At 44.4% G+C, this 23,573-nt stretch overlaps 1 protein-coding gene across 1 annotated transcript in view; it reads right to left on the bottom strand.

Annotated features, from left to right (window-relative positions):
- ITPR1 (inositol 1,4,5-trisphosphate receptor type 1) overlaps positions 1-23,573 on the bottom strand; it is a 315,422-nt gene that overhangs the window by 88,502 nt on the left and 203,347 nt on the right. The window contains exons 39-42 of the mRNA XM_063115344.1: positions 21,883-21,918; positions 20,577-20,627; positions 14,977-15,109; positions 12,807-12,997 (exon numbers count right to left, since the gene is read on the bottom strand). Coding sequence (XP_062971414.1) covers positions 12,807-12,997; positions 14,977-15,109; positions 20,577-20,627; positions 21,883-21,918 — 411 coding nt within the window. The remainder of the gene's footprint in view (positions 1-12,806; positions 12,998-14,976; positions 15,110-20,576; positions 20,628-21,882; positions 21,919-23,573) is intronic.

Below are 23,573 nucleotides of genomic sequence, written 5' to 3'. Positions count from 1 at the left end.
ACCCATCCCCAACAATAACAAGCAGACATTGCTCTCCAGATGTGCAGAGCATTGAGTAGCTCCCTCGCATAGACCTATCCTTGCAACTTAAAGGCTGTCTAGCAAGGTAGAAAGTTGTGAGATTTTTGAGGATTTGTATCCCAGCTCTGCCAACGGGGTGACTTTGGGTAAGACACATCACTCTTTTGAGACTCAGTTTCCTCCTCTGTAATTGGGGCTAGCCCACATAGCACAGATAAAGAATATAATAGTATCATGCACAGGAGTGGACCCTTTAAAAAGGCAAGACATCCCTCCTTCCTTTTCCTTCTCTGAGACACGAATATTCTTCAATCAGCAAAGACTCAATATTGGGGGAGCCCAGATCATTTAGCTTCTTTGGGCAAAACGGGCAAAAGCAGAGATCTAATAAGCCTCACATTGTGACAAAGACCATATGCTTCTTTAGAGGCAAGTAAAACACAAAAATTGTTAGTAATATAATCTAACTTTTCATAAGAGCCCTAATTAAATGAGCTGCCCTCAGTCTCCACAGAGAGAAAGCTATGTAGAACCTTCTCCTTGCCATTCACTTTCACAGACCTGGGTACCTGGAACTTGCTGGAGGTGAAGTTGCCTGTACTATGACACATATAATTTTTATTTGGCAAATGAGATGGCCAATCTGAAAGAAGGTCTTCCACGGCTTCCTCTTCCATCATTCATGGACAGAGTTTACAAACAAAGCAAATACACCGATGACCAAGCTGTCCTCTAAGACACTGACAGCTGACCTCTGTCTTTGCGGAGGACAAAATGCACTCCACAAAAAGCCCACCACCAAAGGGAACAACGAAGAGGGAAGCCACCAATTCCAGTGTGCCTGGCAAACAGAAGCAGGTCCTCAGAGGACGTGTGGGCCGTGTCCATGCCAGGGAAATCGGAGGAAGCTTCTCATATAAGGAGGCGGCACTGTAGAGAGGTTAAGAACTCAGGGTCTGGCAGGAAACAACCTGACGCAACCACTAGCTAGCTCTGTGACTCTGAGCAACTAACTTGACCTCTCAGAGCCTCTACTTCCTCATTAGCAAAAAGGGTCATAGTAGTGCATGGGTACCACAGAGAGTTCATGAGATCGTGCAGAGAGGGCCAAGTGCCCTGGCACGTGAGCACTCAGATTCTGGTACACATTATTATTACTATCTACAATTGTTATTAAGAGGAAATAAACCCGTTAGGTATCTCTGGCATCACAAGGATATTTCTCCAAACTGAAATTATGCCTTTCGCTTGGGCTCAGATAAACTTAACTCCCTCCCACTCCTATAGAAGGTACCCTTTTAAAATTGTTAAAACCATTAACAAGACATTTTCACGTTTCACATTCTCATGCTTGTGTTCAGAAAGGGTAGGAGGGCTAAAGCGTCATGACAACCATGCAGGGTCAGAACATCAATCCTTTAGTGAATAGTTACTGAGCACCTGCCATGATCCAAGGGCTGGGGAGTCAGACGGAGGTTTGACCCTGGAAGGAGTGACACTCTGGGGGGTGGGAGGGGAGAGGGAATATACACAACCAGAGCGGCTATGCATGAGCAATTACGTGTTAAGCACCATGCTCAGCTGAGCACTTTCCGCATACTGTTTCACTGAATTCCCAGAATAATCCACAGAGTAGGACTGATGACCCACACAATTTCATCAGGTACAGACCAAGTACCCTTCATCCATCGCACGTGTGGCGACTTCTTTAGAGGAGACTCAAGAGTGAAGACAGACTTGGTCTCTGCACCCTTGGGTCTTAACAGTCAATCCCCCAGTGCTATAGTAAAGACAGCACAGCCCAGAGGTGGGGACCACTACCTCTGCCTCAGGGGATCAAGAGGAGGTTTCCAGAACAGGAGACATTTCAATCAGGGCTTGGGAGCCTGCCAGGCAAAGGGAAAGAGGGCACATCCCACACGGAGCAAAAGCATCTGAGTCCAAGGCCTGGCCAGGGATTGGCAGATGCGCAGGTACAGCTGTAGGACAGGGAGCATGGGCAGTGAGTGCAGAAACCCAGCGGGGCCCAATCATGCCAGGGATTCTACCCTCCACAGAAGGCTGTTAAGTCAGTGAATGAGGTGGTCAGGTTTCCATTTGGGAGGCATCACTGACCACAGTGTGAAAGAAACACACAGAGGCAGAGAGGCCATTAAAGGGCTATCTCAGTCATCCAGGGGAAAGGCCATGAGGCTCAAAACGCAGACAGCCCCAGGCTGGCAGGTGTATAGCACAGTGGCCTATGAGTATGAGAGTAAGCACTCTGAAGCCACAGTGTCTCATTCAAATCCCAGCTTCCCCTCCATCCCTAGTGGGGCCACTTTGGGCATATTCCTACTTCACAGTGACAACTGTCTGGCTCAATACAAGTCCTAACTGAAGCTGAAAGGTAGAGTGGACACAGAATTAGTTCCTGGAGGGCCAGTGGTGGTGAGACCATTGACAATGACATGGAACACAAGGGTAAACGGAGGGAAGGGGGGAGATGGCGAGACTGGGGTCAGGTTACCTCAGTCAGAGTTGGAGAAGCCCAACAGGGATTTGATTAGAAATTGAGAAATCGGTAGATAGATGGGGCCGGGAGCTATACCTTTGGGAGTTGCTGGCATAAGTGGTAGCTGGAAGCCTTTGGGAGTGGGTAAGATTATCTGGGGAGTTTGTAGAAAAAGAAGATAAACAGGCTGGAGACAAGGTTCCAAGATTTCAGATATTTTAGCTGTATATGCCCCAAGGAGTCCCTGTGTTCACCACTAGGAAAACCTTTGTAGAAGGCACAGAAATAACAGCATTAGGCCATAAAGACATGACTAACCTTATTGTAGTGCCCTTGGGTGGGCTGCTCAAAGAGAGCTCACCAATCAAAAGTCTGGAATCTCAGATATCTGGACTCTTGGGCCACATGTGCAATTCCCCAAGGAGTGCCTGGCCTTAACCAGCATTCCAAATCTGTGTTGAAAGGCAGTAAAAGGGGGTGATGGAATACATCCTGGCAACGGCAATGAAGGGAAGGTGTGATAGCCTCTGGAAGGAAAAAGTCTTCCAAAAAATAACCCACCTGCCTTCCCCCGCAAAAAAGAAAGAAAAAAGAAGAGACCTCTCTTTCCCTGAATTCCCATTAGCTGAGTAAGTGGCCAAAATATCCCGGGACTTAGGATATTGCTTATCTGGTGAACATTTACCTAAAACCTGTAACTGCCATACCAGAGGGTGAAGAACACAGAACAAGGGGAAAAAGCTATATAGTTCTTCCCCTTCAGCAGCTTAATGTCGAGGTAGTAAAGATTAAACAAACCCAAAGGTTGGCAAACATTTTTCTGAAGGACCACATAGGTGTTGAGGGGCATACAATCTCTGTTGCAACTACTCAACTCTGCCCTTGAAGCAAGAAAGCAGCCAGGGACAATACTAAAGGAACAAGCACGGTTGTGTGCCAATAAAACTTTATTTACAAAAGCAGGCAGCTGGCTGGATTTGGCCCTGGGGGGCACTGTTTGCCAATCTATGAACATATCATGAGCAAACAGAGGAGAGTCTGGTGTCAGCCTGGTAGTTTGCAAGAAGCAGTCCATACTCAGAAATCATTAAGGAAAGATAGAAAGAGCACAGACCTCTTGCTAGGCCCGAAGGAGGAGAAAGAAACAAGGAAAATCTGGACCTGTTACGGATTCAGTAGGATAAAATGAAAGGATACCTTCATTGACAACTATTTTCAAGTGTTCTCTGACACTTTTTTCTGCTCTTTAGTCAAAGTTTGGAGACTGTGGATAAATTGAGATTTTCTTCAAAGACATCGTTTAGAAATGAGTTCCTGCTTACAGATTTTATAGGAAGAAAGGAGATTAACGTTCTGCTTCCAAAGATCTTTCCCACTGCCTTCTCCCCAGCAACTGCAGCCCTCTCACGGAAGGCCAGCAGGGCAGATACATGTAACGTCCACTTCTGCTCACAGGGTGGGCTTTGCTACTCAGGAAAGAAGAAAAATAGTACTGGGTCTCCAATTCCTATAGAAGCGGAAACCAGGATGCACACTTTCCCCTGGGAGCACCTCAGCAAGATGGTTCTTCTTATAACCAAACTGAAGGAGCCACACATGAAGGAGGCTGAGAATTCTTGCAGCATTTCTTACCCTGATCTGCACTGCCCAGTGTCCACCGTTACATGGAGACCTGCAGCAACAACCAAGCAGGACAGAGCTCGGGGAGTTGCCATTTTCCTTTGCAGGAGAGTTTGCTCAAGTCTGATATGCCCAAGAACAATAAGTACTTTTGAATTTTGAGTTTCTACCTCAAGACCTGGATTTGGACCAACAATACTAAAAGACCCTTATTGATGACACCCTAGTTTCCTGGGAATGGAGAGGAAAGGTAAGGTGCTTAGGTCAAAGATATTATTGAAAGAAAGAGGAAAGGAAGGAAGTGGGGGTGGGGAGACAATGGCCTGGGTCAGGGAGCCCTTTAAACCACAAAGTGGAGACTAGACTGCCCTTTTCTGCTTCGTCCAGAATGTCTGTCAGTGGAAGTAACTCATGCCCAAGGCAATGAAGTTTCCTAGCCTCTGGACCTCTAAAATCATTTTAAATATACAGACAATCAGAGGGACTTAGGTAAATTGTGTGTGAAAACAACATAAAACAGAGCATCCCTCAGGCCTGCTGGATTGTAAACCACCACACAAAAGCAACATATCAGAAGTAGGATTTTTGACAGAATACAAATGTAATAGATGAAGCCTGCATTTAAGTAAAAATTGTGTTAATTAATAAAAATAAGAACCACCACATCTTGAGATCTTTGTACGAGCCAGGTGCTGCAGGAGGCACTTTCTGTGAATCAGCTTGTTTAACCACCCCAGGGGCTCTGTGAGGTGGGGACTGTCCCCATCCTGTGCTCCAGGTCAGGATCTGGCTGAAGAGGGGTGAGGGACTTTGCCTGGAGCCCTGAGGTGGGATGGGGGTGGGGGGGGGCAGGACTCTCCCCACTCTGCAAAATCAGTCCCAGCAGCAGCAGCTCTGCAGAATATTGGGCCACGCACTTAACCCCCAAGTTCTGTGTTTATCCTCTCAACAGTCCCTAAGGAAGAGACTAGGTTTTTCCAACCCTCATTTTACAGAGGAGAAAACAGAGATTCAAAGCGATTCAGATAAGGTCCAAGGTCACTGAAGGCTGAGAAGGGCAGAGCCAGGATTCCCACGCAAGTGTCCTAGTCTGGGGTCACAGATCCTTCACGGGATAGGCCCCTCTTCCGGGGAGTCTTTATGCCTCCAACTCAGAGGGCCAGGACCCAGAGAGGAGACCCCTGAGCCAAGCTGGGGCAGCTTTACCATCCGGATTGCTCCCGGCTTCAGCCGAAGGACAGTGTCTCTGGGGAAGCCTGCTGGGGACAGGCCTATGGCTCCCAGACCCCTGCATGCCAGGAAGAGAGCTGCCCCTGACTGCATCACTGGCTACGCTCCTTTCCCTCATGGATAAAAGCTGAGGTTAGAAAACACCACTCAGAAGTGACTCATCTCTGGCTCCCCTGCCAAAAACAACACCCATTTACGTAACCTGCTCACACACCAGCCCTCTCCTCCTCCTCAGAGTGACTGCCCTGTCCGGCCAAGGCTGCTCGTCCTCACACACTGGCCTTCCGTTTCTAGCGGACGCAAATCCGACCACCCTCTCCACCCTCCTCTCTGCCAGGTGGGGTCAGAGCAGCCAGCCCCACGTGTTCCTCCTACAGCATGGCTTCTTCTCGAAGCAGTGTGAGTGCTCACAGTGAAGACTGGTTCTTGGACTGATTTCTTAGGCCAACCTCAAAAAATAAGAGTGTGGTGGGGAAAGGCCCCATGACCTAGGGATCTCTCTCAGCTGAATCTCCAGGCCAGTTTCCTGACAAGCACTTCTCACATTTTCCATCTCTAGCTATGTACGTGCAGAAAAGAAAACCCCTTTTGGGTGTGTCTATAGCCTAGACCTTGGCACAGGAATAGCCGTGGGCAACCATTCCATTTGACACATAAAACTCACTGTGCTTCTGCAACCAGAAGCAATTAGTCCAAAAAAATGTTTTAAAATATCTATCCCCTTAATTTTCTAAGGTTCTCTATGGTCACGTTGGCACATATCTCTCCAAACATCTGTATTTGCTTAAAAAAAAAAAAAGGCATGTTCAAAGATAGACTCTCCTTCTCTCCATTCCAGGTAAGGACAGCAGCCCTGTCCTCCTGCGGGGAAGAGGAAGCGGAGGGAACTTTCCCTGGGTGCTGGTGGGAACATCTTCGGAGGAAGGAACACAGAAATTGGCAAGAACTCGAAGGACGGATATGAAAGTGCCATGAGGCTTGTTGAGTCTTGTGTGTGCCAAAAATTAATTCATAAGCAAATGCTTATTTTATAGTTTCCCACTTGCTACAAAACATCAAGGAGAAAGGAAATATTTCTTCTGGGGGCTGGAAGGAAGTGGGTGGCATCAGAGTGGGGAGAAAGAAAGCAGGAAGTCCTCTTCAAGGCAAGCTTGGTCCCGCCGCCTGACAATGTGTCATCCATTTTTGGAGATTCCGAGTGCTATATTGCTGTCTCCTCATTCCTAAAGCAGAGGGCTCAACATGAAGCCGGAGCTGCTCCAATGGCTCCCAGCTGGGAGAAGTTTTGGAGGTGAGATCTGTCCTCAGATGTCACCACCATCACCAAAGCCAGGGCAGGGACAGAAGATGCCAGAAGACTTGGGGAACATTGTCCCTAGGAGCCCATTATGCCAGGCTGGGGAATGGCCTAAATGTGGCTTCCAGGCATTTCAGGGATTTAGGTGATGATGTGATAGGTGACAAGGTTTCAGAATAAGGAAGCAAACTCTTTCCATGAGGATGCCTAACAAGCACTGTATGTCATTCCATAAATGGAATCCTTCAACGAAATCCAGAACTTCCAGGGAGCTATGGTCCACAGCAACCTTATCTTCAAGATAGAAATGAATTTTCACACACTATCTGAAAGGGGAGGAATGAGTCCACGCTTCTGCAAAGAAGAGACTGAGCTTCCAGGGTAAACCACACTCCTCAGTTGCAGAGACAATGGCAACTCCTTCTTCTGCAGCTGTAGCCACCAGCTCAGGGGCTAGACCGACTCATTGTAAGTACTCAGTCAATCACAATGGGGGCTGGAGACGAGGAAGCCAGTCCCCAAAGGTGGCTCCAACAATCCCCTCTCTCCTTGTATACTCAGGCCCTCCTCACAACAAGAGATGGAGCTCTTCTCCACTCCTGTTGAAGCTGGGCTGCCCTCATGACTGGCTTTACCAACAGAATGTGGCAAAAGTGGTATTCTAGGAATTACAGGCCCAGGCCTTAAAAGGACTGGTAGCATCTACTTCCTGCTTCTTGAAACACTACTTCTGAGAACCCAGCCATCATGCTCTAAGAAGCCCAAACCACAGGGAGAACCAAGGCACTCCAGGCAAGAGCCCCAGCTGAGCTCCCAGCTGAGAGCCAGCACCTACTGCCACAGTCACACAGTAGGCATCCTGGCTGTTCTAAGCAACCAAGCCCCTGATGACAGCAGCCCCAGGCCAGATCACACGGAGCAACAGAACTGCACAACTGAGCCCAAGACCATAGAACTATGGCAGGTATAAAGAATGGTCATTGCTTTAAGCAATTAAGTTTTCAGGTGGTTACTCAGTGACAGACCACTAAAATGAGGAGATGGGAGAGAAGAGGCATAGGATATTTAGCATGAGTTTTGTCTAGCTCTAGGTCACAACCTCCTTGAGCTTGTTTCCTCATCTCTACAATGGAGTAATGCATGTCCAGCAGACCTCACTGGGCAACTGGGAGACTTCAATGAGGTATCACCGAGCAAAATGAAATCAGATACTACTCACATTTGTGTTCTCAACTGAGCTCTGCAGCCATGAACCCATCCCAATCCACCTATGCCTCAGTCCTCAAAGACAAGCACTTACCTTGTAAGAAGGAGTCAACTCATCCTTCTTTCTATAGCACATGCCATTTTTCCTCAGGTCATCCTGAAGAATGAAGCCATTAAGTGCAAGGAAGGGTTTGAGGTTCCAGGCTGCCTCGGTTCATATCTTAACTCTGCTACTTACCACTGGTATGATTTGGACAAGTTCCTTAACTATTTTGAGTTTTAGTTTCCTCCTCTACAAAAAGGGATAATCATGGCACCTACCTCATAGGGAGCTCGTGGGGATTAAATGAGAAGATACATGAAAAGCAATTAAGCACAACTCCTGACACACAGTAAGCACTTAATAAGTGTTGGTATTATCATCATCATGTTTTTCACTTTTTTTAATCTCTAAAATTATCACACAGTAACTTTTTGGCAGGTACAGTTGTATGAATTTTCACACATATGTACATTTGTGTGACCACCACCAAAGCAGGACACACAATGGTTCCATTACCCAGGATATTCCTTTGTGCTATTCCTTTAGAGTCAAATTCTCTCCTCCTCCCTAACCCTGGTGAATGCTGATATGTTCTCCACCACTACAGTCTTGTCCTTTTGAAATGTCATATAAACAGAACCACAGAGTGCATCGCCTTTTGAGACTGGCTTTTTGCACTCAGCATCATGTTTTTGAGATGCATCTAAGTTACTGCATTTATCAACAGTTCATCCCTTTTCCATTGCTGTATAGTATTCCACTTCACGGATGTACTATGGTTTGTCCAACCACCATTATTTTTAATACTTATTTTCATAAACCAGGGAAGATTCCAAATGGAACCAGCTGCCCATCACTCCTGGATTCTAAAACTCCCTGGGAAAATATCTGATGGCTGTAATGTCCTAACCCATTTGCAAGGGACCCAGGATCCCATTTATGCCTCACACTTGATAGACGTAGGAACAAAAGCCCAGGGATAACTTCCCTAATCTCACACAGAACTAGGTTAGAAAGCAGGCCTTATTTCTCTTCTCTGTATGAAACACGTTCCACACCCTGAGAGGAGATGCCACTAAATGCAAGGGCTCTTTGGCAGTCTTCCTCCTACAAGCCGACACACAGTTCTAGCACCGTGCAGCCCTGCCCGCTTCTTTGCAACTGCTGTTTCTACCACCTGCCATAGAGAAGCATTAATCCCAGAAAGCCCACCTGATCACAGACCAAATTTCCCTGCCTGAGACTGCACACACCACACTGAAGAGTAAGTGATAATGGGCAGTGAGCGCCAGCTGGAACTGACCATGTCTCTAATGGATTACAGCATTTCAGTAATCATTAACAGCCGCCACTGCAGTCTTGACCCAAGTCAGACCAACCTCCCAGCTGGTCATTTACTACTTTGTACCGGATTCTCTACAGCAAGATGAAACTCTGAACCACTCCCCCTGGGGCCCCAGGGTTCTGTCCTTAACTGGCCCCAGACACAACCCTAGCTCCACATCAGTTTGTTCAGAGGAAGAGAAGCTCGGGGCCAAAGGGTTCTCATAAGTCAGCTCTAAGCTAGAAGAAATTTTCCTGGAACCACAGGCCTCCTATGAGGCAGTGGATGAGAAGGGACCCCCAAGAGGTCATAGAAGGGAGGAGAAAAAGAAAGAGTGAGACAAAGAGCGAGGCCCCCATTCCTACCCCCAGGGCCACACCCCACATCCCGGCAAGGGGCCCACCTTGCTCCCAAGTGCCTGGCTCGCTCAGGAGAAAACAGCTCCCTCCCCGAGAGGCTGAACTACGGTCCCTCCATTGTGGCATTTCATCTGGAGCCTGAGCATATGAGTAATTGATGTGTGAAAACATGAAACAAATATTCATGATTACTTTACTAGATAAAGAACTTGAAGGAAAAACAGCTTCTGTGTGCCATGCCGTCACCATCAGGGGTGCTCTGGGAAAACAGGGCATCTCGCCAGAACCCCAGACTTCATCTCCCCGCAAGCCTCAGAGGCCCTCGGCCCCCGCCTGCAGTGCCACACTCTGCTACTCCTTAATTAGTGCCTGCAGCCATCCAGTCATCCCCCCACGACTCGAGGCCAACACAGCCAACTGCGACCTCTGACCTCCCATCTCCAGCATCCAATCAGTGCCATTTTAGCCAACGTTTACTAAGTGTCAACTGGCCCAGGCCTCTAGCAGGGGTGATGGTCGCCCCATTCGTGATCTCCTATCCCTCTCTCCCAACCCCATGGATCCCAACAAGGTTCAGACTCTCTTCCCCCCCCCCTTTTTTTTTTTGTATTGAGGTACAACTTAGGTGCAGTAAAGCACACCAATTTTAAGTGTCTGGCTCACTGTGTTTTGGGCATGTACACACCCAGATAAAGATCTGGGATGTGTTTCCAGCTCTCAAAGAGCTCCCTTGTGCCCCTGCTAGAAAATATCCTCTCCCAAGTTATGACTTAACTTCTCAATATACATTGTAGTTGATTTTCATGACCCTTTACCCGTTCCTCTTCCCCACTCCCTCTTTTATCAGAGATTTGTTTTGAGTCCAGGCTCTTTGCTCTCCCCAAAATTACCACTAATTAACTTTTTAATTATTGACTGCCTCCTTCTGGACTCTGCTTTTCTCAATTTATCTGTTCTATACTGCCACAGATTTATAATCCTAATTTACAGCCCAAAGGTCCTTGGAAGGCTGCACTGCTACTGTATACAAACCCTAATGCCCATCCCAGGCCCTCTCACTTCTCCCACACAGAGCTCCTCAGTCTGAAAGACCTGATCCCTGTGCTGGGAAAAAGTCTCCCACCTCTGGGCCTTCTCTTCCACAGAGTACAACCGAGACTCCTGATGCCCCAGCTCCGTGTCCAATTTCCACCTTTCAGACCCAGACCCATCCTCTGAAGCCCATTTCATCAAAAAACCCTTTCATAAACTTCTCACAAAGATCTTATGACTTCTTTGGTAACCACTAAAATATCACTACTAGATGGCAGCAAACATTATTCTTCAGACTGTACAGTTTCCTATGTGCATATATATGTATCCTTTCTAGATATTCAATTTCCTGAAGACTGAGCTTCTGGGATTTCTCAAATCAGTAAAGCTTTAAAAAATTGGGAAAGGAAGGGAATGATCTAGGGTTTCCAACTTCTTACTTGGACAACAGAAAAAAAAAAAATCTATCCATTATCAAGACCATTAAAAAAAAAAAAAAGACACGGAACTGAAAATAAAAATCAGAGAGAATCTCAGAATAAAATGGTCTGATGATCCTTCAAATTGGACACATTGGTTTATGAAAACTCACCACATGGCCCTCACTTTTCACACTTGGTTAGGCCTGGAGACAATTCTCACAGACTGACTGGCTCCTGTGTCTGAAAACCACTGCCCTGTAGCCCCTGCTACTCAACACGTACACAGAAAGTGCTTAGTAAATACTAAGTTCAACGGATCTAGTCACAGGAAATCAGGGCTTCAAAGACAAGGAGCATTTCAGCACCGCTTCAATCCCAGCATAGCTTCAATCCCAGCACAGGAACCCAGACACCAGGAGCCCAGCCATGGGGGCAATATCCCAGCAACGAGAAGGACAGCAGGAGCTACCCGCACTCCCACGTGACAAAATCACTCCGCAATCCAGACACCTTATAACTCATGTTCCCCTGTGACCACCCAGACGAGCCGTGGATTTTGCCATTGGCCCAGGTTACTGACTCACTGTCACAAATCTCACCATAGTGCAAAGCATAATAACGAAATTGGAACGTGTGTATTGGGGCCAGTGGGATGGCAGAGCCCCCACAGTGGGCTGTGCAGGTTATGCAAGGCACAGGACGCTGGCTGGAAGAGGGAGCAGAAGCTGAAATCTAACCGTGCTGCCCTTGCCAGGCCAGGTGTCCCAGCCCGGGGCACATCTACCCACAGGAAGGAACGCCCTTTTCTAATTTGCACAAGAACCAAGATTTCATTAATCCAGACACTGAACTTCAAGTCAGGGCCCAGAATATGTCAGGTCAAATACATCTATAACGGTGAATTTTATGATATGTGAATTATATCTCAATAAAGCTTTTATCACAATACAGTTGCGTGCACACACATGCACATCCAAGTAAACCCTTATTCAGAGAGCCAGCAGAGGAGGAGGAAGAGTGAGTGAAAAAGGGGATATTAAAAATATTTAAAGAAATCATTTTAAATGCCATTTCTACGTAAAAGTTCTATTATTTATGTATTATTAAAATTCATTAAACTTGTTTCTTTAAGGATGTCTACCAAGAATTTTTATTTTTATCATTATTTTAAAGTATATCTCACACCCAGCTAACAAAAATCATCTACTCATCCTTGACGAAGGCAGTTTGGTCTTTTCCCTGTTAGTTCAAATTGGATTGGTTTTTATAGAACTTTCAGTTAAAAAGCAGAGAAATGTATAGTGAGCATCAGCTAGCAACAGCTGCAATGTCTATAGATATATAAATGAAATCTTCTGAACAGCGCACAACGTCCAAACTCCCTTCTGGTCACCTTGTGTTGGGATCTCCTACAATCTTGAGTAAAAACTGTAAATAAACTTCATTCAGTCATTCAATCAACAAACATTTTATGAAGCACCTACTATGCCCCAAATCCTGGGCCAACTTTCTTGCACATCTTGTATTTCATCAATTTTCAAGTGTACCTCCTGTCTTGGAACCAAGTCTGCATTATGACTGAGTGATCACAGCAAGGTATCAATAGAGTTCATTTTCCAGAATGACAGAATTTTGTGCTCTAAGAATGGGCTGTTGCTCTTACAAGCCTTGGTACCAGCCCGGGGTCTGGCTCCCAGAACAGACTCTCCCCTCCTGCTCAGCAGGGATGCCACATCAGCAGCCAAGCGGCCCTCCTACCTGTATGGTGGTATTGCCTCCTTCTAGAAGCGCAATGGCCAGGAGAATGCTTTCATGGAACACTCGGTCACTGGATGCATTCATGATGAGGTCAATTACCAGATTGGAGGCCCCCTCCTTGTCAAGGTGACACTGAACCTCGGCCAGACTCATCTCACCCCGGCTCATGGAACTGGATCCAGAACCTCCCCCTAGGAAGACGGAACAATGTCTTTATTAAGCACAAGCACAGCCCTAGCGTTTACTGCATCCTCACTATGCACCAACACTTTATGCAATAAAGGCTTTACCTGCATTATCTCCTGTAACCCTCCTAACAACTCCACAAGGAAGGAACTGATTATTAATACAGAGAGATGAAGTCGCTTGTCCAAGGACACACAGCTTGTAAGTAGCAGAGACGGTATTTGAACTCAGGCAGATGAGGGGAGAATGATACACTTCCAGTGAGTGACCTAAAGCCATCCAGCCAAGACTCTCCCTTACATTAAGATACAATGACTTGGGGCAGAATTATTAAGAACTGGTTTGAGTTTAAAAGACAAACCAAGCCTGAACACTTCTTAGGACACTCCTGAGAAAATTTCTAACAAACCCACCCTAACTCCAAATATACCCTTTCACATAATTTATCTGTTCATTCACTCATTCAACCAATATTTACTCATTGCTTGGCATGGAGCCAAGAGCTGGGGATAGGAGAGTGAACAAAACAAAGGAAGCTGCCATCTTCTTTGAGCTTCAGATGACATGAATACACTTAGGAAGAGAGGGCCTGTGCCATTTAGCATAGCAGATTTGGACTGCATTTGGAAAGCACATATTTAAGAACTGGCCTTGTGTTATTACTGGCAATGACTGAAACACTAATGCTCATGGAGAAATGGACTGACCAATTTCAAAAAGCAGATAACTATCTATCAGTCCTTCCCTGCAGAGCCAGTTTCAAATGCTACCTCCATAAGCCACTTGCCCTTGACTATGGCCCTTGTATCTCTACAAGGTAGAAACTGGGTTGCATGTCTTCTCTGCTACAGCTTCTTAAAGCAGAATCTGTCTTGATGTCCAAATCCCCTCATGAAGCCTCCTCAGGGACTCACATATTTGTTGAATGACCCCACTACAAAAGTAAAGAGAGAGAGTTTTGAGATGTTGCGTAAGGAACTTCTGCATGAGAACCACTGGGGATTCTAGGATTGGAAAAGCTGAATTCTGGTCTCTGGCATGCCCTGAGAAGTGCACCTTCACCGAAGCCTGCACGGCTCCATGAACCAAGCATATACACTTCAAATTTACATCTGGTGAGAAATCCAAGCTCCCTTCCTACGAGTTGCGAGGATCAGTTTATTAAACAACAAGTATTTTGCACGGAGCCTGCCAAGGATCTGAAGCTGCCCCACAGTCATTATAAGACAGGGAATCAGACAGCTCGAACTGGTGCCTTGAGCACTAAGCTACTGGTTCCCCTGAAAACCCAAACTAGGTAAGAGCCACTGTTGAGTTCAATGTTTTTGCAACTTTTACCTGTAATTGTGCTTAAAATGATTTGAAACACCTTTAAAAATTTGTTTTCAAGCACTTCTGTACAGGGAATTTTTTTTTGTAAACTCCCATAAGAGTTCGGGGACGCACACAGTGTGGGCATTAGAATGAGATATACAGACAGACCAGCCACTAACCAGGTTCCCTCCCTTTCCTCTGTTAAACTGGGATAATGACAGTACCTACCATATAATGGGTAACTTGGAGAAGAAAATGAGATAAAGAATGCAAAGTGCTTGGGAAAGCCCCTAGCACTCAGTAAGTGCGTAATAGATGGCAGCTTTCACCAGCCTGGCTGCCAATATCCTCATCATTTTATGGGAAGACATGAGTCCTAATGACCACAGGAAAATGTGCAATAAAATCATGTTCCTTAAGTCATTCAAATATCACCAAGAGGGTCACTGCATGGGAAAGAGGGCAAAAGGTTTAGCCAGTATCTAACTGCAGGGAAGTATGTTCAGACATAAATTTGATGGCAGACCAAAGACAAAACGAGTTGCTGAAAAATACACTTGCAACACAAATTCATCTGTTCAGAGTTTCAACCTGTTAAGCAGAAACATGCAGCTATCATGAGACACACTTGTTTCACACATGAAGCTAATTAGCACACCACACAGCCTACCTCCTCCCCCAGGCTTGCTGGGTCCTCCTGGTGACAGCGGGCCATTGCCAAAGCTGGTAAGGCTCTCTCTTCTTCCTGAAGGTCTGATGTTTCCATAGTAACGGTTGACCAAAATTTGCCTGAGCGCCTCACCCTTAATTCAAACAGGATAATGAAATCAGGTTCTGAATTTAATGCATACCTGAGAGACTAATATTTAAAAATCACAGAGGTACTCAGTTATAATTGGCCCAGTTCCACTCAGTGAAAAAAACTATTAATAAAAGCATTTGGAAACTCTGAACTTCAATATTTTCTCAGGAAACCAGATCATGTTAAAAAAAAAGAAAAAAGGCAGCAATCTAAAATATTAAATATCTGAAATACCCTTTCACACAGCAGCAAGATACAACAGTAATTTTGAAGGGCAACTAACAATAACAAAAATAAACAAATAAAAATCCCTTTGGGGTAAGCCAATAAAATGCGGCCAAATTGAAAATTTTATAGTTCAGCTTCCATACAGCAATACAAAAATGTTACTCCAAGCACAGGGTTTATTCCCAAGGTCCCAAGAAAATATTAACATATCAGAGTAATAACGAGGGTACTTCAAAAAGTTCACGGAAAAATAGAATTAAAAGATAATATGAATCTTTCCATGAACTTTCTGAAGTACTCTCCTAGACTATAATGATACAATAAGCCAAAGGTAAGCCTTTCTTATAAAAATACTCAATGGACCAATGGTAAAGAAAAAATAATGCGATAGGAAATAAATTAGTGGTAGATATCAAATATTTCCATCAAAACCAAGCATCATGGATGAAATGACATTATGTAGAGGATCTGCTTTAAAATAATATGGGAGAAGGGGAAGTAGAAAGGGTATAAATGAGACAAGAATGGACAGGAGATGATAGCTGTTGAAGCTGGGTTATGAATGGGGGTTGTCAAAACTCTTCTGAGTCCTTTTGTATACATCTCAACTTTTACATAATAAAAAGTTTTAAAAATATCAAAGGAATCCTGGACAAGGTATATAACAACTCTAACCAAATGTAAATGAACAAAATTTACATTTGTTCACTGTTCTAGGGGACACAGAAGCAGAATGTACCTCAGTTCTATCACATTTCCAGCCCTGCTTCTGAGGGACGCCCAGACTACCTCCTAATCTGTAAGTTTCTAAAAGTCAAAGGCTGTATGAATTTCCCCTGGACTCTTTCCCAAGGACAATGTAATAAGGCATGGAGTTCCTCTGGTGCATCATCAAGAGAGGTAAGTGAGAAGTCTAGCAGAGGAGAGGTGTTGAAATCTAGCAGGTCTCTAAAATAGAGACTCAAGAGTTCTTTTCAAGAGACCTGCAACTGTAACATGAGTCAGTAGAATCTAAAGTGATTTGTTAATAAGTTCTAAGAATAAGTCTGGAGACTTCAAGTGAGCGTTTGGAAAACAAGATGGGAGGGAGCAGATGGGATGGGGAGGGAAGAAAGGAAGATGACAGAAAAGCTTGGCTCCTGTCAGTGGTCAAATCACATCAAGTCCCAGGGCTGCACTGCAGATTTATCTCCTTTGTTAATTCATGCCGCTAGTCCAAGACTCCAAGGACAAATTGGGATGGGGTAAATGGGGGACAGGGTGGGGGAGGGAAGGGTGTTTACTGTGCAGAAAACGAAAATTCCCAGTTTTTAAGTGACTGTGCAGAAAACAAAAAATCCCAATTTCTCTCTCTCCATTCTACCCACAAATGTGTCTCTCATTGCAGTTCAGCAAAGAAGGGTAACTTCTCTCAGCTCGTGAAACTCATTCCCCACCTGGACCAACTGTAAATTTAAAATCCCAAGAATTCTTCAAATGGGGAAGTTACTTGTGATATCCTAAGTACTTTTTATATAAAGTGCTCAAAAGTGGGGGATAAAAATTTCAGTATAAGATCCTTTAATGGCTTAGAAAACCTCATTTTGGTGTAAAGATATAGCTTTACTGGTGTTCTAGTCTCAGGTACCAGTACAAGGGTACTTGAAGTTGTTCACAGAAAGATTCGTATTATCTTTTGATTCTATTTTTCTGTGAACTTTTTGAAGTACTCTCATACAAACACATCAACACTCTCCAAAGCAGTCACTGCAACATGGTGATTTGAAAGGCTGACTTCACAAGAGAAATACACATTTTAAAGGAACATTCAAGAAAGACTCAGAAAGAAATGGGGGAAAGAAAAGGTTACCTCCATGTTGAATATGATAAGTTAAACTTGATTTCCCTTTTTTAATATTATGATGCATCTATCTATTTGATTTACTTTCAATAAGAGACAGACTCTGAGTTCCAACAATAGGGATGACTGGCGTAAAGCATCCTAAGTCTCTAACTGGATCCTCCTGTGGTTCCACAAGAACATGGTTTGAGAGGTAGATGACTGGGTTGAGACTTGTGAGCTGCAGCCACAGAAGATAGCCCATGTACCAACCATGACAAGAATCCAGTAGACCACAGGGATGAATGGCCAAATCCAAGGAAGTATGACTGTAACCAGTCAACATACACGCAAGGAAGTCTCTGGAGCCTCTGCCCTGCAATTCCACTGAGAGCCAGAGCAACTGGCTTAGATCTTCAGCTCCTAGTGGTTGGTTTTTTTTCCCCTTCCTCATGGTTTTGAGGGCAAACATCAAGACCTCGGTCAGTTTGCAATCAGGCAAGTTGGAGGTAAAGAAAAGAGCACGTGGACTCCAGGAACAGGAACTCCACGTTTATGCAGCTTGGACGCCAAACTGAAGTTACAAAGGGATCTCACATTACCATTTTGCCTCTCCTTCAGCAAAAAAACCCTAGCAGTTACTATAGCAACTAATGCATCAAATGCTACACTTTTCCCCATAAGAGAATATCATGAAATGTGCTCATTATGGGGGGAAGAATAAAACACATTCCACCCCACAAACTTTTATTTTTTTCCCCTCTTAAATATAAGGATTTGGGCACATATTCATTTCACCTTCTCTCCACAAAAAAAATATTTAAACTGCAAGGGGGTGGGGTGGAAGAGAGCAAGTGGGATTTGTATTTTAGTGTTTTTTTTAAACAACAGAAGAGATTCATTCCTTTTTTAAAAGAATAAAGATTCAGAATTTTAGGTAAAATGGGAAATAAAGGAAATGAAAAAGCATTATTAAAAGTTATGCAAATCCCTAGTGTGAAAACTTAGGATCACGGAAAATTCTGTTTTTCTGAGCTACTGGTTTAATTTAGGAAAAATTAAAATCTGCAGAGAAAAGCCTTCCTAATCATCTTGATATAAATTACTCAACAGCACTAAGCTGTTCATGATGTACCAGGCTGAGAAATCTGATTGCAGAGGAGAAAAAATGAAAACAAAAAAATGATTTCCCAAATAACGTCACTTCTTCAGCTTTAACATTTGGCTGTGCAACCATTTTTCAAAAATACCAGTTTTTTTCCAGCAGTTTACACCTACAGTATGCAAACAAATATCAGATGTTTGTCTCCAGTAAGAAATTCTACATACATTTATTACCTAAGACTGTGAAGAAAAAAAAAAGTCAAAGGGAGTTTCATTTGTGATAAGTATCATGTTAAAATAGTGAAAATTGGTAGATGAGTGATGTGGACTCCTACTTGCCACTCCGCTAAAATGAGTTTCATTTATATCAATTAAACTAGTGGCTAATGAACTATGTAGGAACAGAGTCACTGAGAAGCTAACATTGCCATACACAAAGGACAGGGAAGTGACCTTTTGGTTTCCCAGATTCTAGTCATTTAAAAATCATGTGCTGCAGGCAAGATCACATGAGTAGTGAGCCTCTCACACTTAGCAGTCAGGTAGAGCTTCCATTTAAAAATACCTTCCTTTTCCTACTTCTGTTGTCTACAAAATCACCTAAGCATTTCAATCTGCAAGCTAATTACAATATTACAGTTAACATTCCTTATCACTTCCGGCCACTGTGCTAAGCACTTTACATGCACAGTTCAGTGTAACAGTCCTAAGGGAGGGGGACTATTATCATCCCCTTTTTACAGCAAAGAAACTGAGGCACAGGGAGGTTAAATAACTTGCCCCAAATCACACAGCTAGTACCTGGCAAAAAAAGACTTGAACCTGTTTCTAACTCCAAAGTTCATGTGCTTATTAGGCAGCATTCAATAGAGAGTCCCCTGAGAGTTTTGGGCATGAGGATGGCTGTGTACCTTTGCCAGCTACTTCTAAGACCTAGGATAATGTTTTAAGGGCAGGCAAGGATGGAAAATCTATGACTGCAAGGTGCCCTTGGTCAATGAAATGTAGGAGATATAGGATGCTGGAGAAGGGCTATAGCACCAAGCCCTGAATTCCGTCAAAATGCCAATTTCCTGGGAGCTATTCTCTCTGGTTGTAGTCTGAGAAACCACTAAATTTGTTTCTCCATCAGAGCAAGAGAATGGATAAGATTTCGGACGTGGCAGGACTGGGCAGGGGCCGGGGTGTGTGAGCAGAACAAAAGTGCATCGGGCTGCCCATTTATCACAGGCATATTTCTCCAGGACACCGATGACCACAGTTCCAAGGCAGTCTTCATAATGACCATTCATTTTCTAACCCCATGACCTTGGGCAAGCTGCTTAACTTCTCTGAGTCTCAATTTCCTCATATGTGAAACGGGGATGAAGGCTGTGTCATTGGGTCAGTGTAAGCATTGGTAAAAACTGATGAGTTCATATACGTAAAAGGCTTAGCACAGTAACCAGCATATGATAAGCTCTCAGAAAATCAGGACATCTGGTTATCTTCCAAAAATGGGTAACATGAAAATCAAAGCTGGTCAGCATGCTCTCGGGTATATATAACCTTCTAGAAAATGGTTTGTCAATGTATCTGGTCAGCATGCTCATGGGTGTACACAACTTCTAGAAGATGGTTTGAAAATGCATATTCAGCACCTTAAGAAAGTACCCTCTGGCCTAGGAATTCCCCTTCTAGGAATCTGTGCAAAGACGCATATATTTGTTCATTTCCTTGTCAAAGGAAAAAATTACAAAGCGCTTGTTAATTTGTGGAATCTTAGGCAGCTATTAACTTTCAAAAAATTTCAAAAATACTCAGCTAGAATATTAAATGACAAAAGCAGGGTACAGAAGTTGTACACTTAGAAAAATCCCAATGACGATGAAAGTTCAAGTGTGTTTATTGGCACACGTGCTCATGAGTGTAAAGAAGTGGGCAGAGAGAAATATTAAAACATAAGCAGTTTTTATGGCTGGGACTGTAATTATGAACTTTTTTTCATTATGTTTTTATTATAAATTATCTATAATGATCATCAGTTATTACACACAAAAAAGTTTTTAGACCTCATGTTAGTAGAAAGCCACCACAGAGAAGAAAGGACATGAAAAGCTTATTGGTCATTATATGGAGACTGGCTGGGTACAGTGCTCTGACCAGGTAGATGATAAGTAGAACTGCCAGACATATTAATGGCTATGATTGCTCCTGAGCCAATCAATGCTTTAACAATATCAACCACAACAAAAGCTGTCTTTAAATCAGAGTGTGGCTAAGCAAAGTGGTATGTATGGTCATTAGCTCCCAACACCCAAGACTCAAGGCTACGTACCCTTTTATGGTCTTCCAGTTGCCTCAGGGGTGGACTTGGTTCAAGCTCCTGCTAAGCATGCAGAAATTCCATTTTAAGTACACACTAAGGAGACACTACCATCTTCAGCATCAGTCACAAATAAAAGACATTGAGCCATGAGTTACACAAAAGGAGAACAGGCCTGTGTTTGTTTCTCCCCATACAAATGCTAATCCTCGATTACTTTAGACACAGATTAACAACTGACCCTTCCCTAACCCTAGGGCACTGTTTAAAATGAGCAGATATATGACTTTTTTGGCCAACATTAAGATAGAAAAGGAAGTTCTACGTTATACACACTGTTACACTATCCCAAATGGAGTCCTTATGCAAGACTCAACCAGGCAGGTCCTTAGCATTCATGCATGCATCACTGCACAGCGCATGCATAAGGACAACGATACAAACGCTTCTACGCAGACACGCACAGACCACGGCTCCCACCAGCCCACAAGCATTCTAATCAAAACTGTTAACAACGGAGAGCTCAGATGCGAATATTAGAGACTGATCATTTGAAAACATCCACACTGCAACTGAGCCATTGATCATTTGTACTTGCTTTTAAAGATCATCAACAGACTTGTTTCAAATAAAGTACACCTCATGCTAGCTTGAATCACTGTGACTTTAGAAGAGTAAATTTTGATACTTGAAAAAATGCCTCCCCAAAAAGCTTCTCTATGGTCTTACACACGTTAATAAATTCTAGTTCCTTCATTTACTGAGTTTAGTTAGTGGCAAGAAGAATAGAGCGTGCACCGTAAAACTACAACTTTATTAGCAGTTTTTACTAAAACTGGCTGGTTAGCTCAGCTGGTTAAAGTGTAGCCTTGTAACACCAATGTCAAGGGTTTGGACTCCTGTACTGCCAGCCACCAAAAAGTAAATAAAATAAATAAATAAAACTATACACGAATACCCAGAATTTCAGAATTGTATCATCTCTGTGCAGGACCCAAAGTCAATTCTGAATAACAGAAAGGTCATTCCAAAATTTCTCAAGTGAGCATCTCAAGACTGAGGTAGTTCTGTGGGAAAACCTTCAAACAGCCATATCTGCTCATATGGAGGATGCTTGCTTTCACCCCAGCTGCTCAGGACTTTCTACACTGACAGCCATATCCACTGGAGCAGTGATCAGGTCCCAGCCAGCCCAGAGACCTCCCTCCCACACCTATCACAGGGACAGACATTTCGTCACGACAATTCAGACACTCAACCAGGACAACTTCGAAGCAACCACATTTGCTGGCACCACAAATACAGGTGAGCAACACACCTCTGTGGAGTTCTCAGAATCCGGAGCTTGTGGCAGCTAGGTGGGAGTAAAACAAAGCACGTTAGTAAAAGCACTTACATATCGTGGCCACAAAGAAGTCCAGGGACCAACACTCAAGGACAAAACATGGAAGGAAAGGTCAAAGATGAGATGACCTGTATCACCTGCTGAAGTGAGCTTCAGCCATTGAGGTGACCAGAGACTTATCTTTTAAATTTAAACTGAACGTGGTTGTGCTAGAAGAGACAATTGGCCTGAGATCAGGAAATGCACTTAAAAAGAAAGAAACAAAAAAGCCTACCACTAACTGAAAAGGAACGATGTCTTCAAACAAAAGGTGTCAAAGGAAGAACTACCACACACCTGGGTCTCGTTGGCCTATGCAGGCAGGGAAAGCAATGCTCTCTCCGCACACCCCCAGTGCACACCTCCTGTGCATGTCCCCAGTACGCACCCCTGGAGGCTCGGGGGGGGGAGGGGTGGCATCACCAGCCCCCTGTGACAAACATCTCCTGTGGCTTTATGCTTCCTCCTGTGTCTCTTTTTCTACATCCTGTCCCTGCAGCAGAGGGCAAGACCCAGGCTCTGGCTCGGCCATAGGGGACAAAGCCTACCTGCTCCAGCATCTCTGGGAGAAAAAGGAGGCTCCTACAATCAGGGTTACTTGGTAAATGATGGTCCCACCCACACACTTCCCTCAGGGGCTTCACGGACCGGGTTTCCTGGCCCCACTCCTGCCATACCACGTAGACATCTCCTCCACCACCTCTCCCTCAATTTCATGATTCCCAGCCCATAGATGAGAGACAAGAGGTGCCTCCAAAGGACATGTAAGTAAACTGTGAGGATGTTTGTGGTGGGTGAAAGAAGGTGTGGCTACAGAAGACATATGAAGACAGTGCCATGGATGTGTCCTCCCAAAGGGCTCGTTCTTGAAGCAGGGAACTATTGTCAGATGTAACCACCAGATCTCACTGGGCAGCTCTGGACCAAAATCATGTACCAGCAGCATGGCTGACTGGTGTGAGGTGTAGTCTGGGACCATGGAACAAAGCCAAGGCTCATGCTGCAACTGTGTGACCTTGGCCTCTGACAGTGCTCCGGTGACGCACAGCCAGAAGGTGGCTGTTGGGTGGCGGGCCAGAGCAGGTACTGAAAGCAGGGGAGGACTGAAGCTGTGAAACTTGGTGGTGTCTCAATCCAGCTCAACCCTATCCCTTTGGTAGTTTGATCCCAAAGATGGAAAAAAATCCTCTTAAAGGATTACATTATGTAGCCTGATGATTTCTGTCTTTTTTCTATTTCCTAATGGGTAAAATGAAGTAAAGATACAGGGGAGTAAACTGCTTTACCAGGCTGGCCACTGGCTCACTTGGGAGAATGTGGTGCTGATAATACCAAGGTCAAAGGTTAGGATCCCCATATCGGCCACTGCCAAAAAAAAAAAAAAGATAAATTACTTCACCAAAGACAACGAGGCACACAAGGCGGTTACTCCCTCAATTCCGGACAGAAGACCTCTTATGCAGGAATCCCACTCAGCAGTCTCAGGGAGAAAATTTCCCTGTGAAGCATTTAGCCTGCTGTTAGCGGTGGGAATACATAATGTGGTGGAAAGGACTCGAGTATGGCAAGGAAAATATAAACAGAGCCCAGGTATATGCATTTTCAAAATGATCTAAATAATATGA

Source organism: Cynocephalus volans, chromosome 11, assembly GCF_027409185.1.
Source record: "Cynocephalus volans isolate mCynVol1 chromosome 11, mCynVol1.pri, whole genome shotgun sequence".
In the NCBI taxonomy this organism is placed as follows: domain Eukaryota; kingdom Metazoa; phylum Chordata; class Mammalia; order Dermoptera; family Cynocephalidae; genus Cynocephalus; species Cynocephalus volans.
This window is presented reverse-complemented; position numbering and strand designations above follow the sequence as displayed.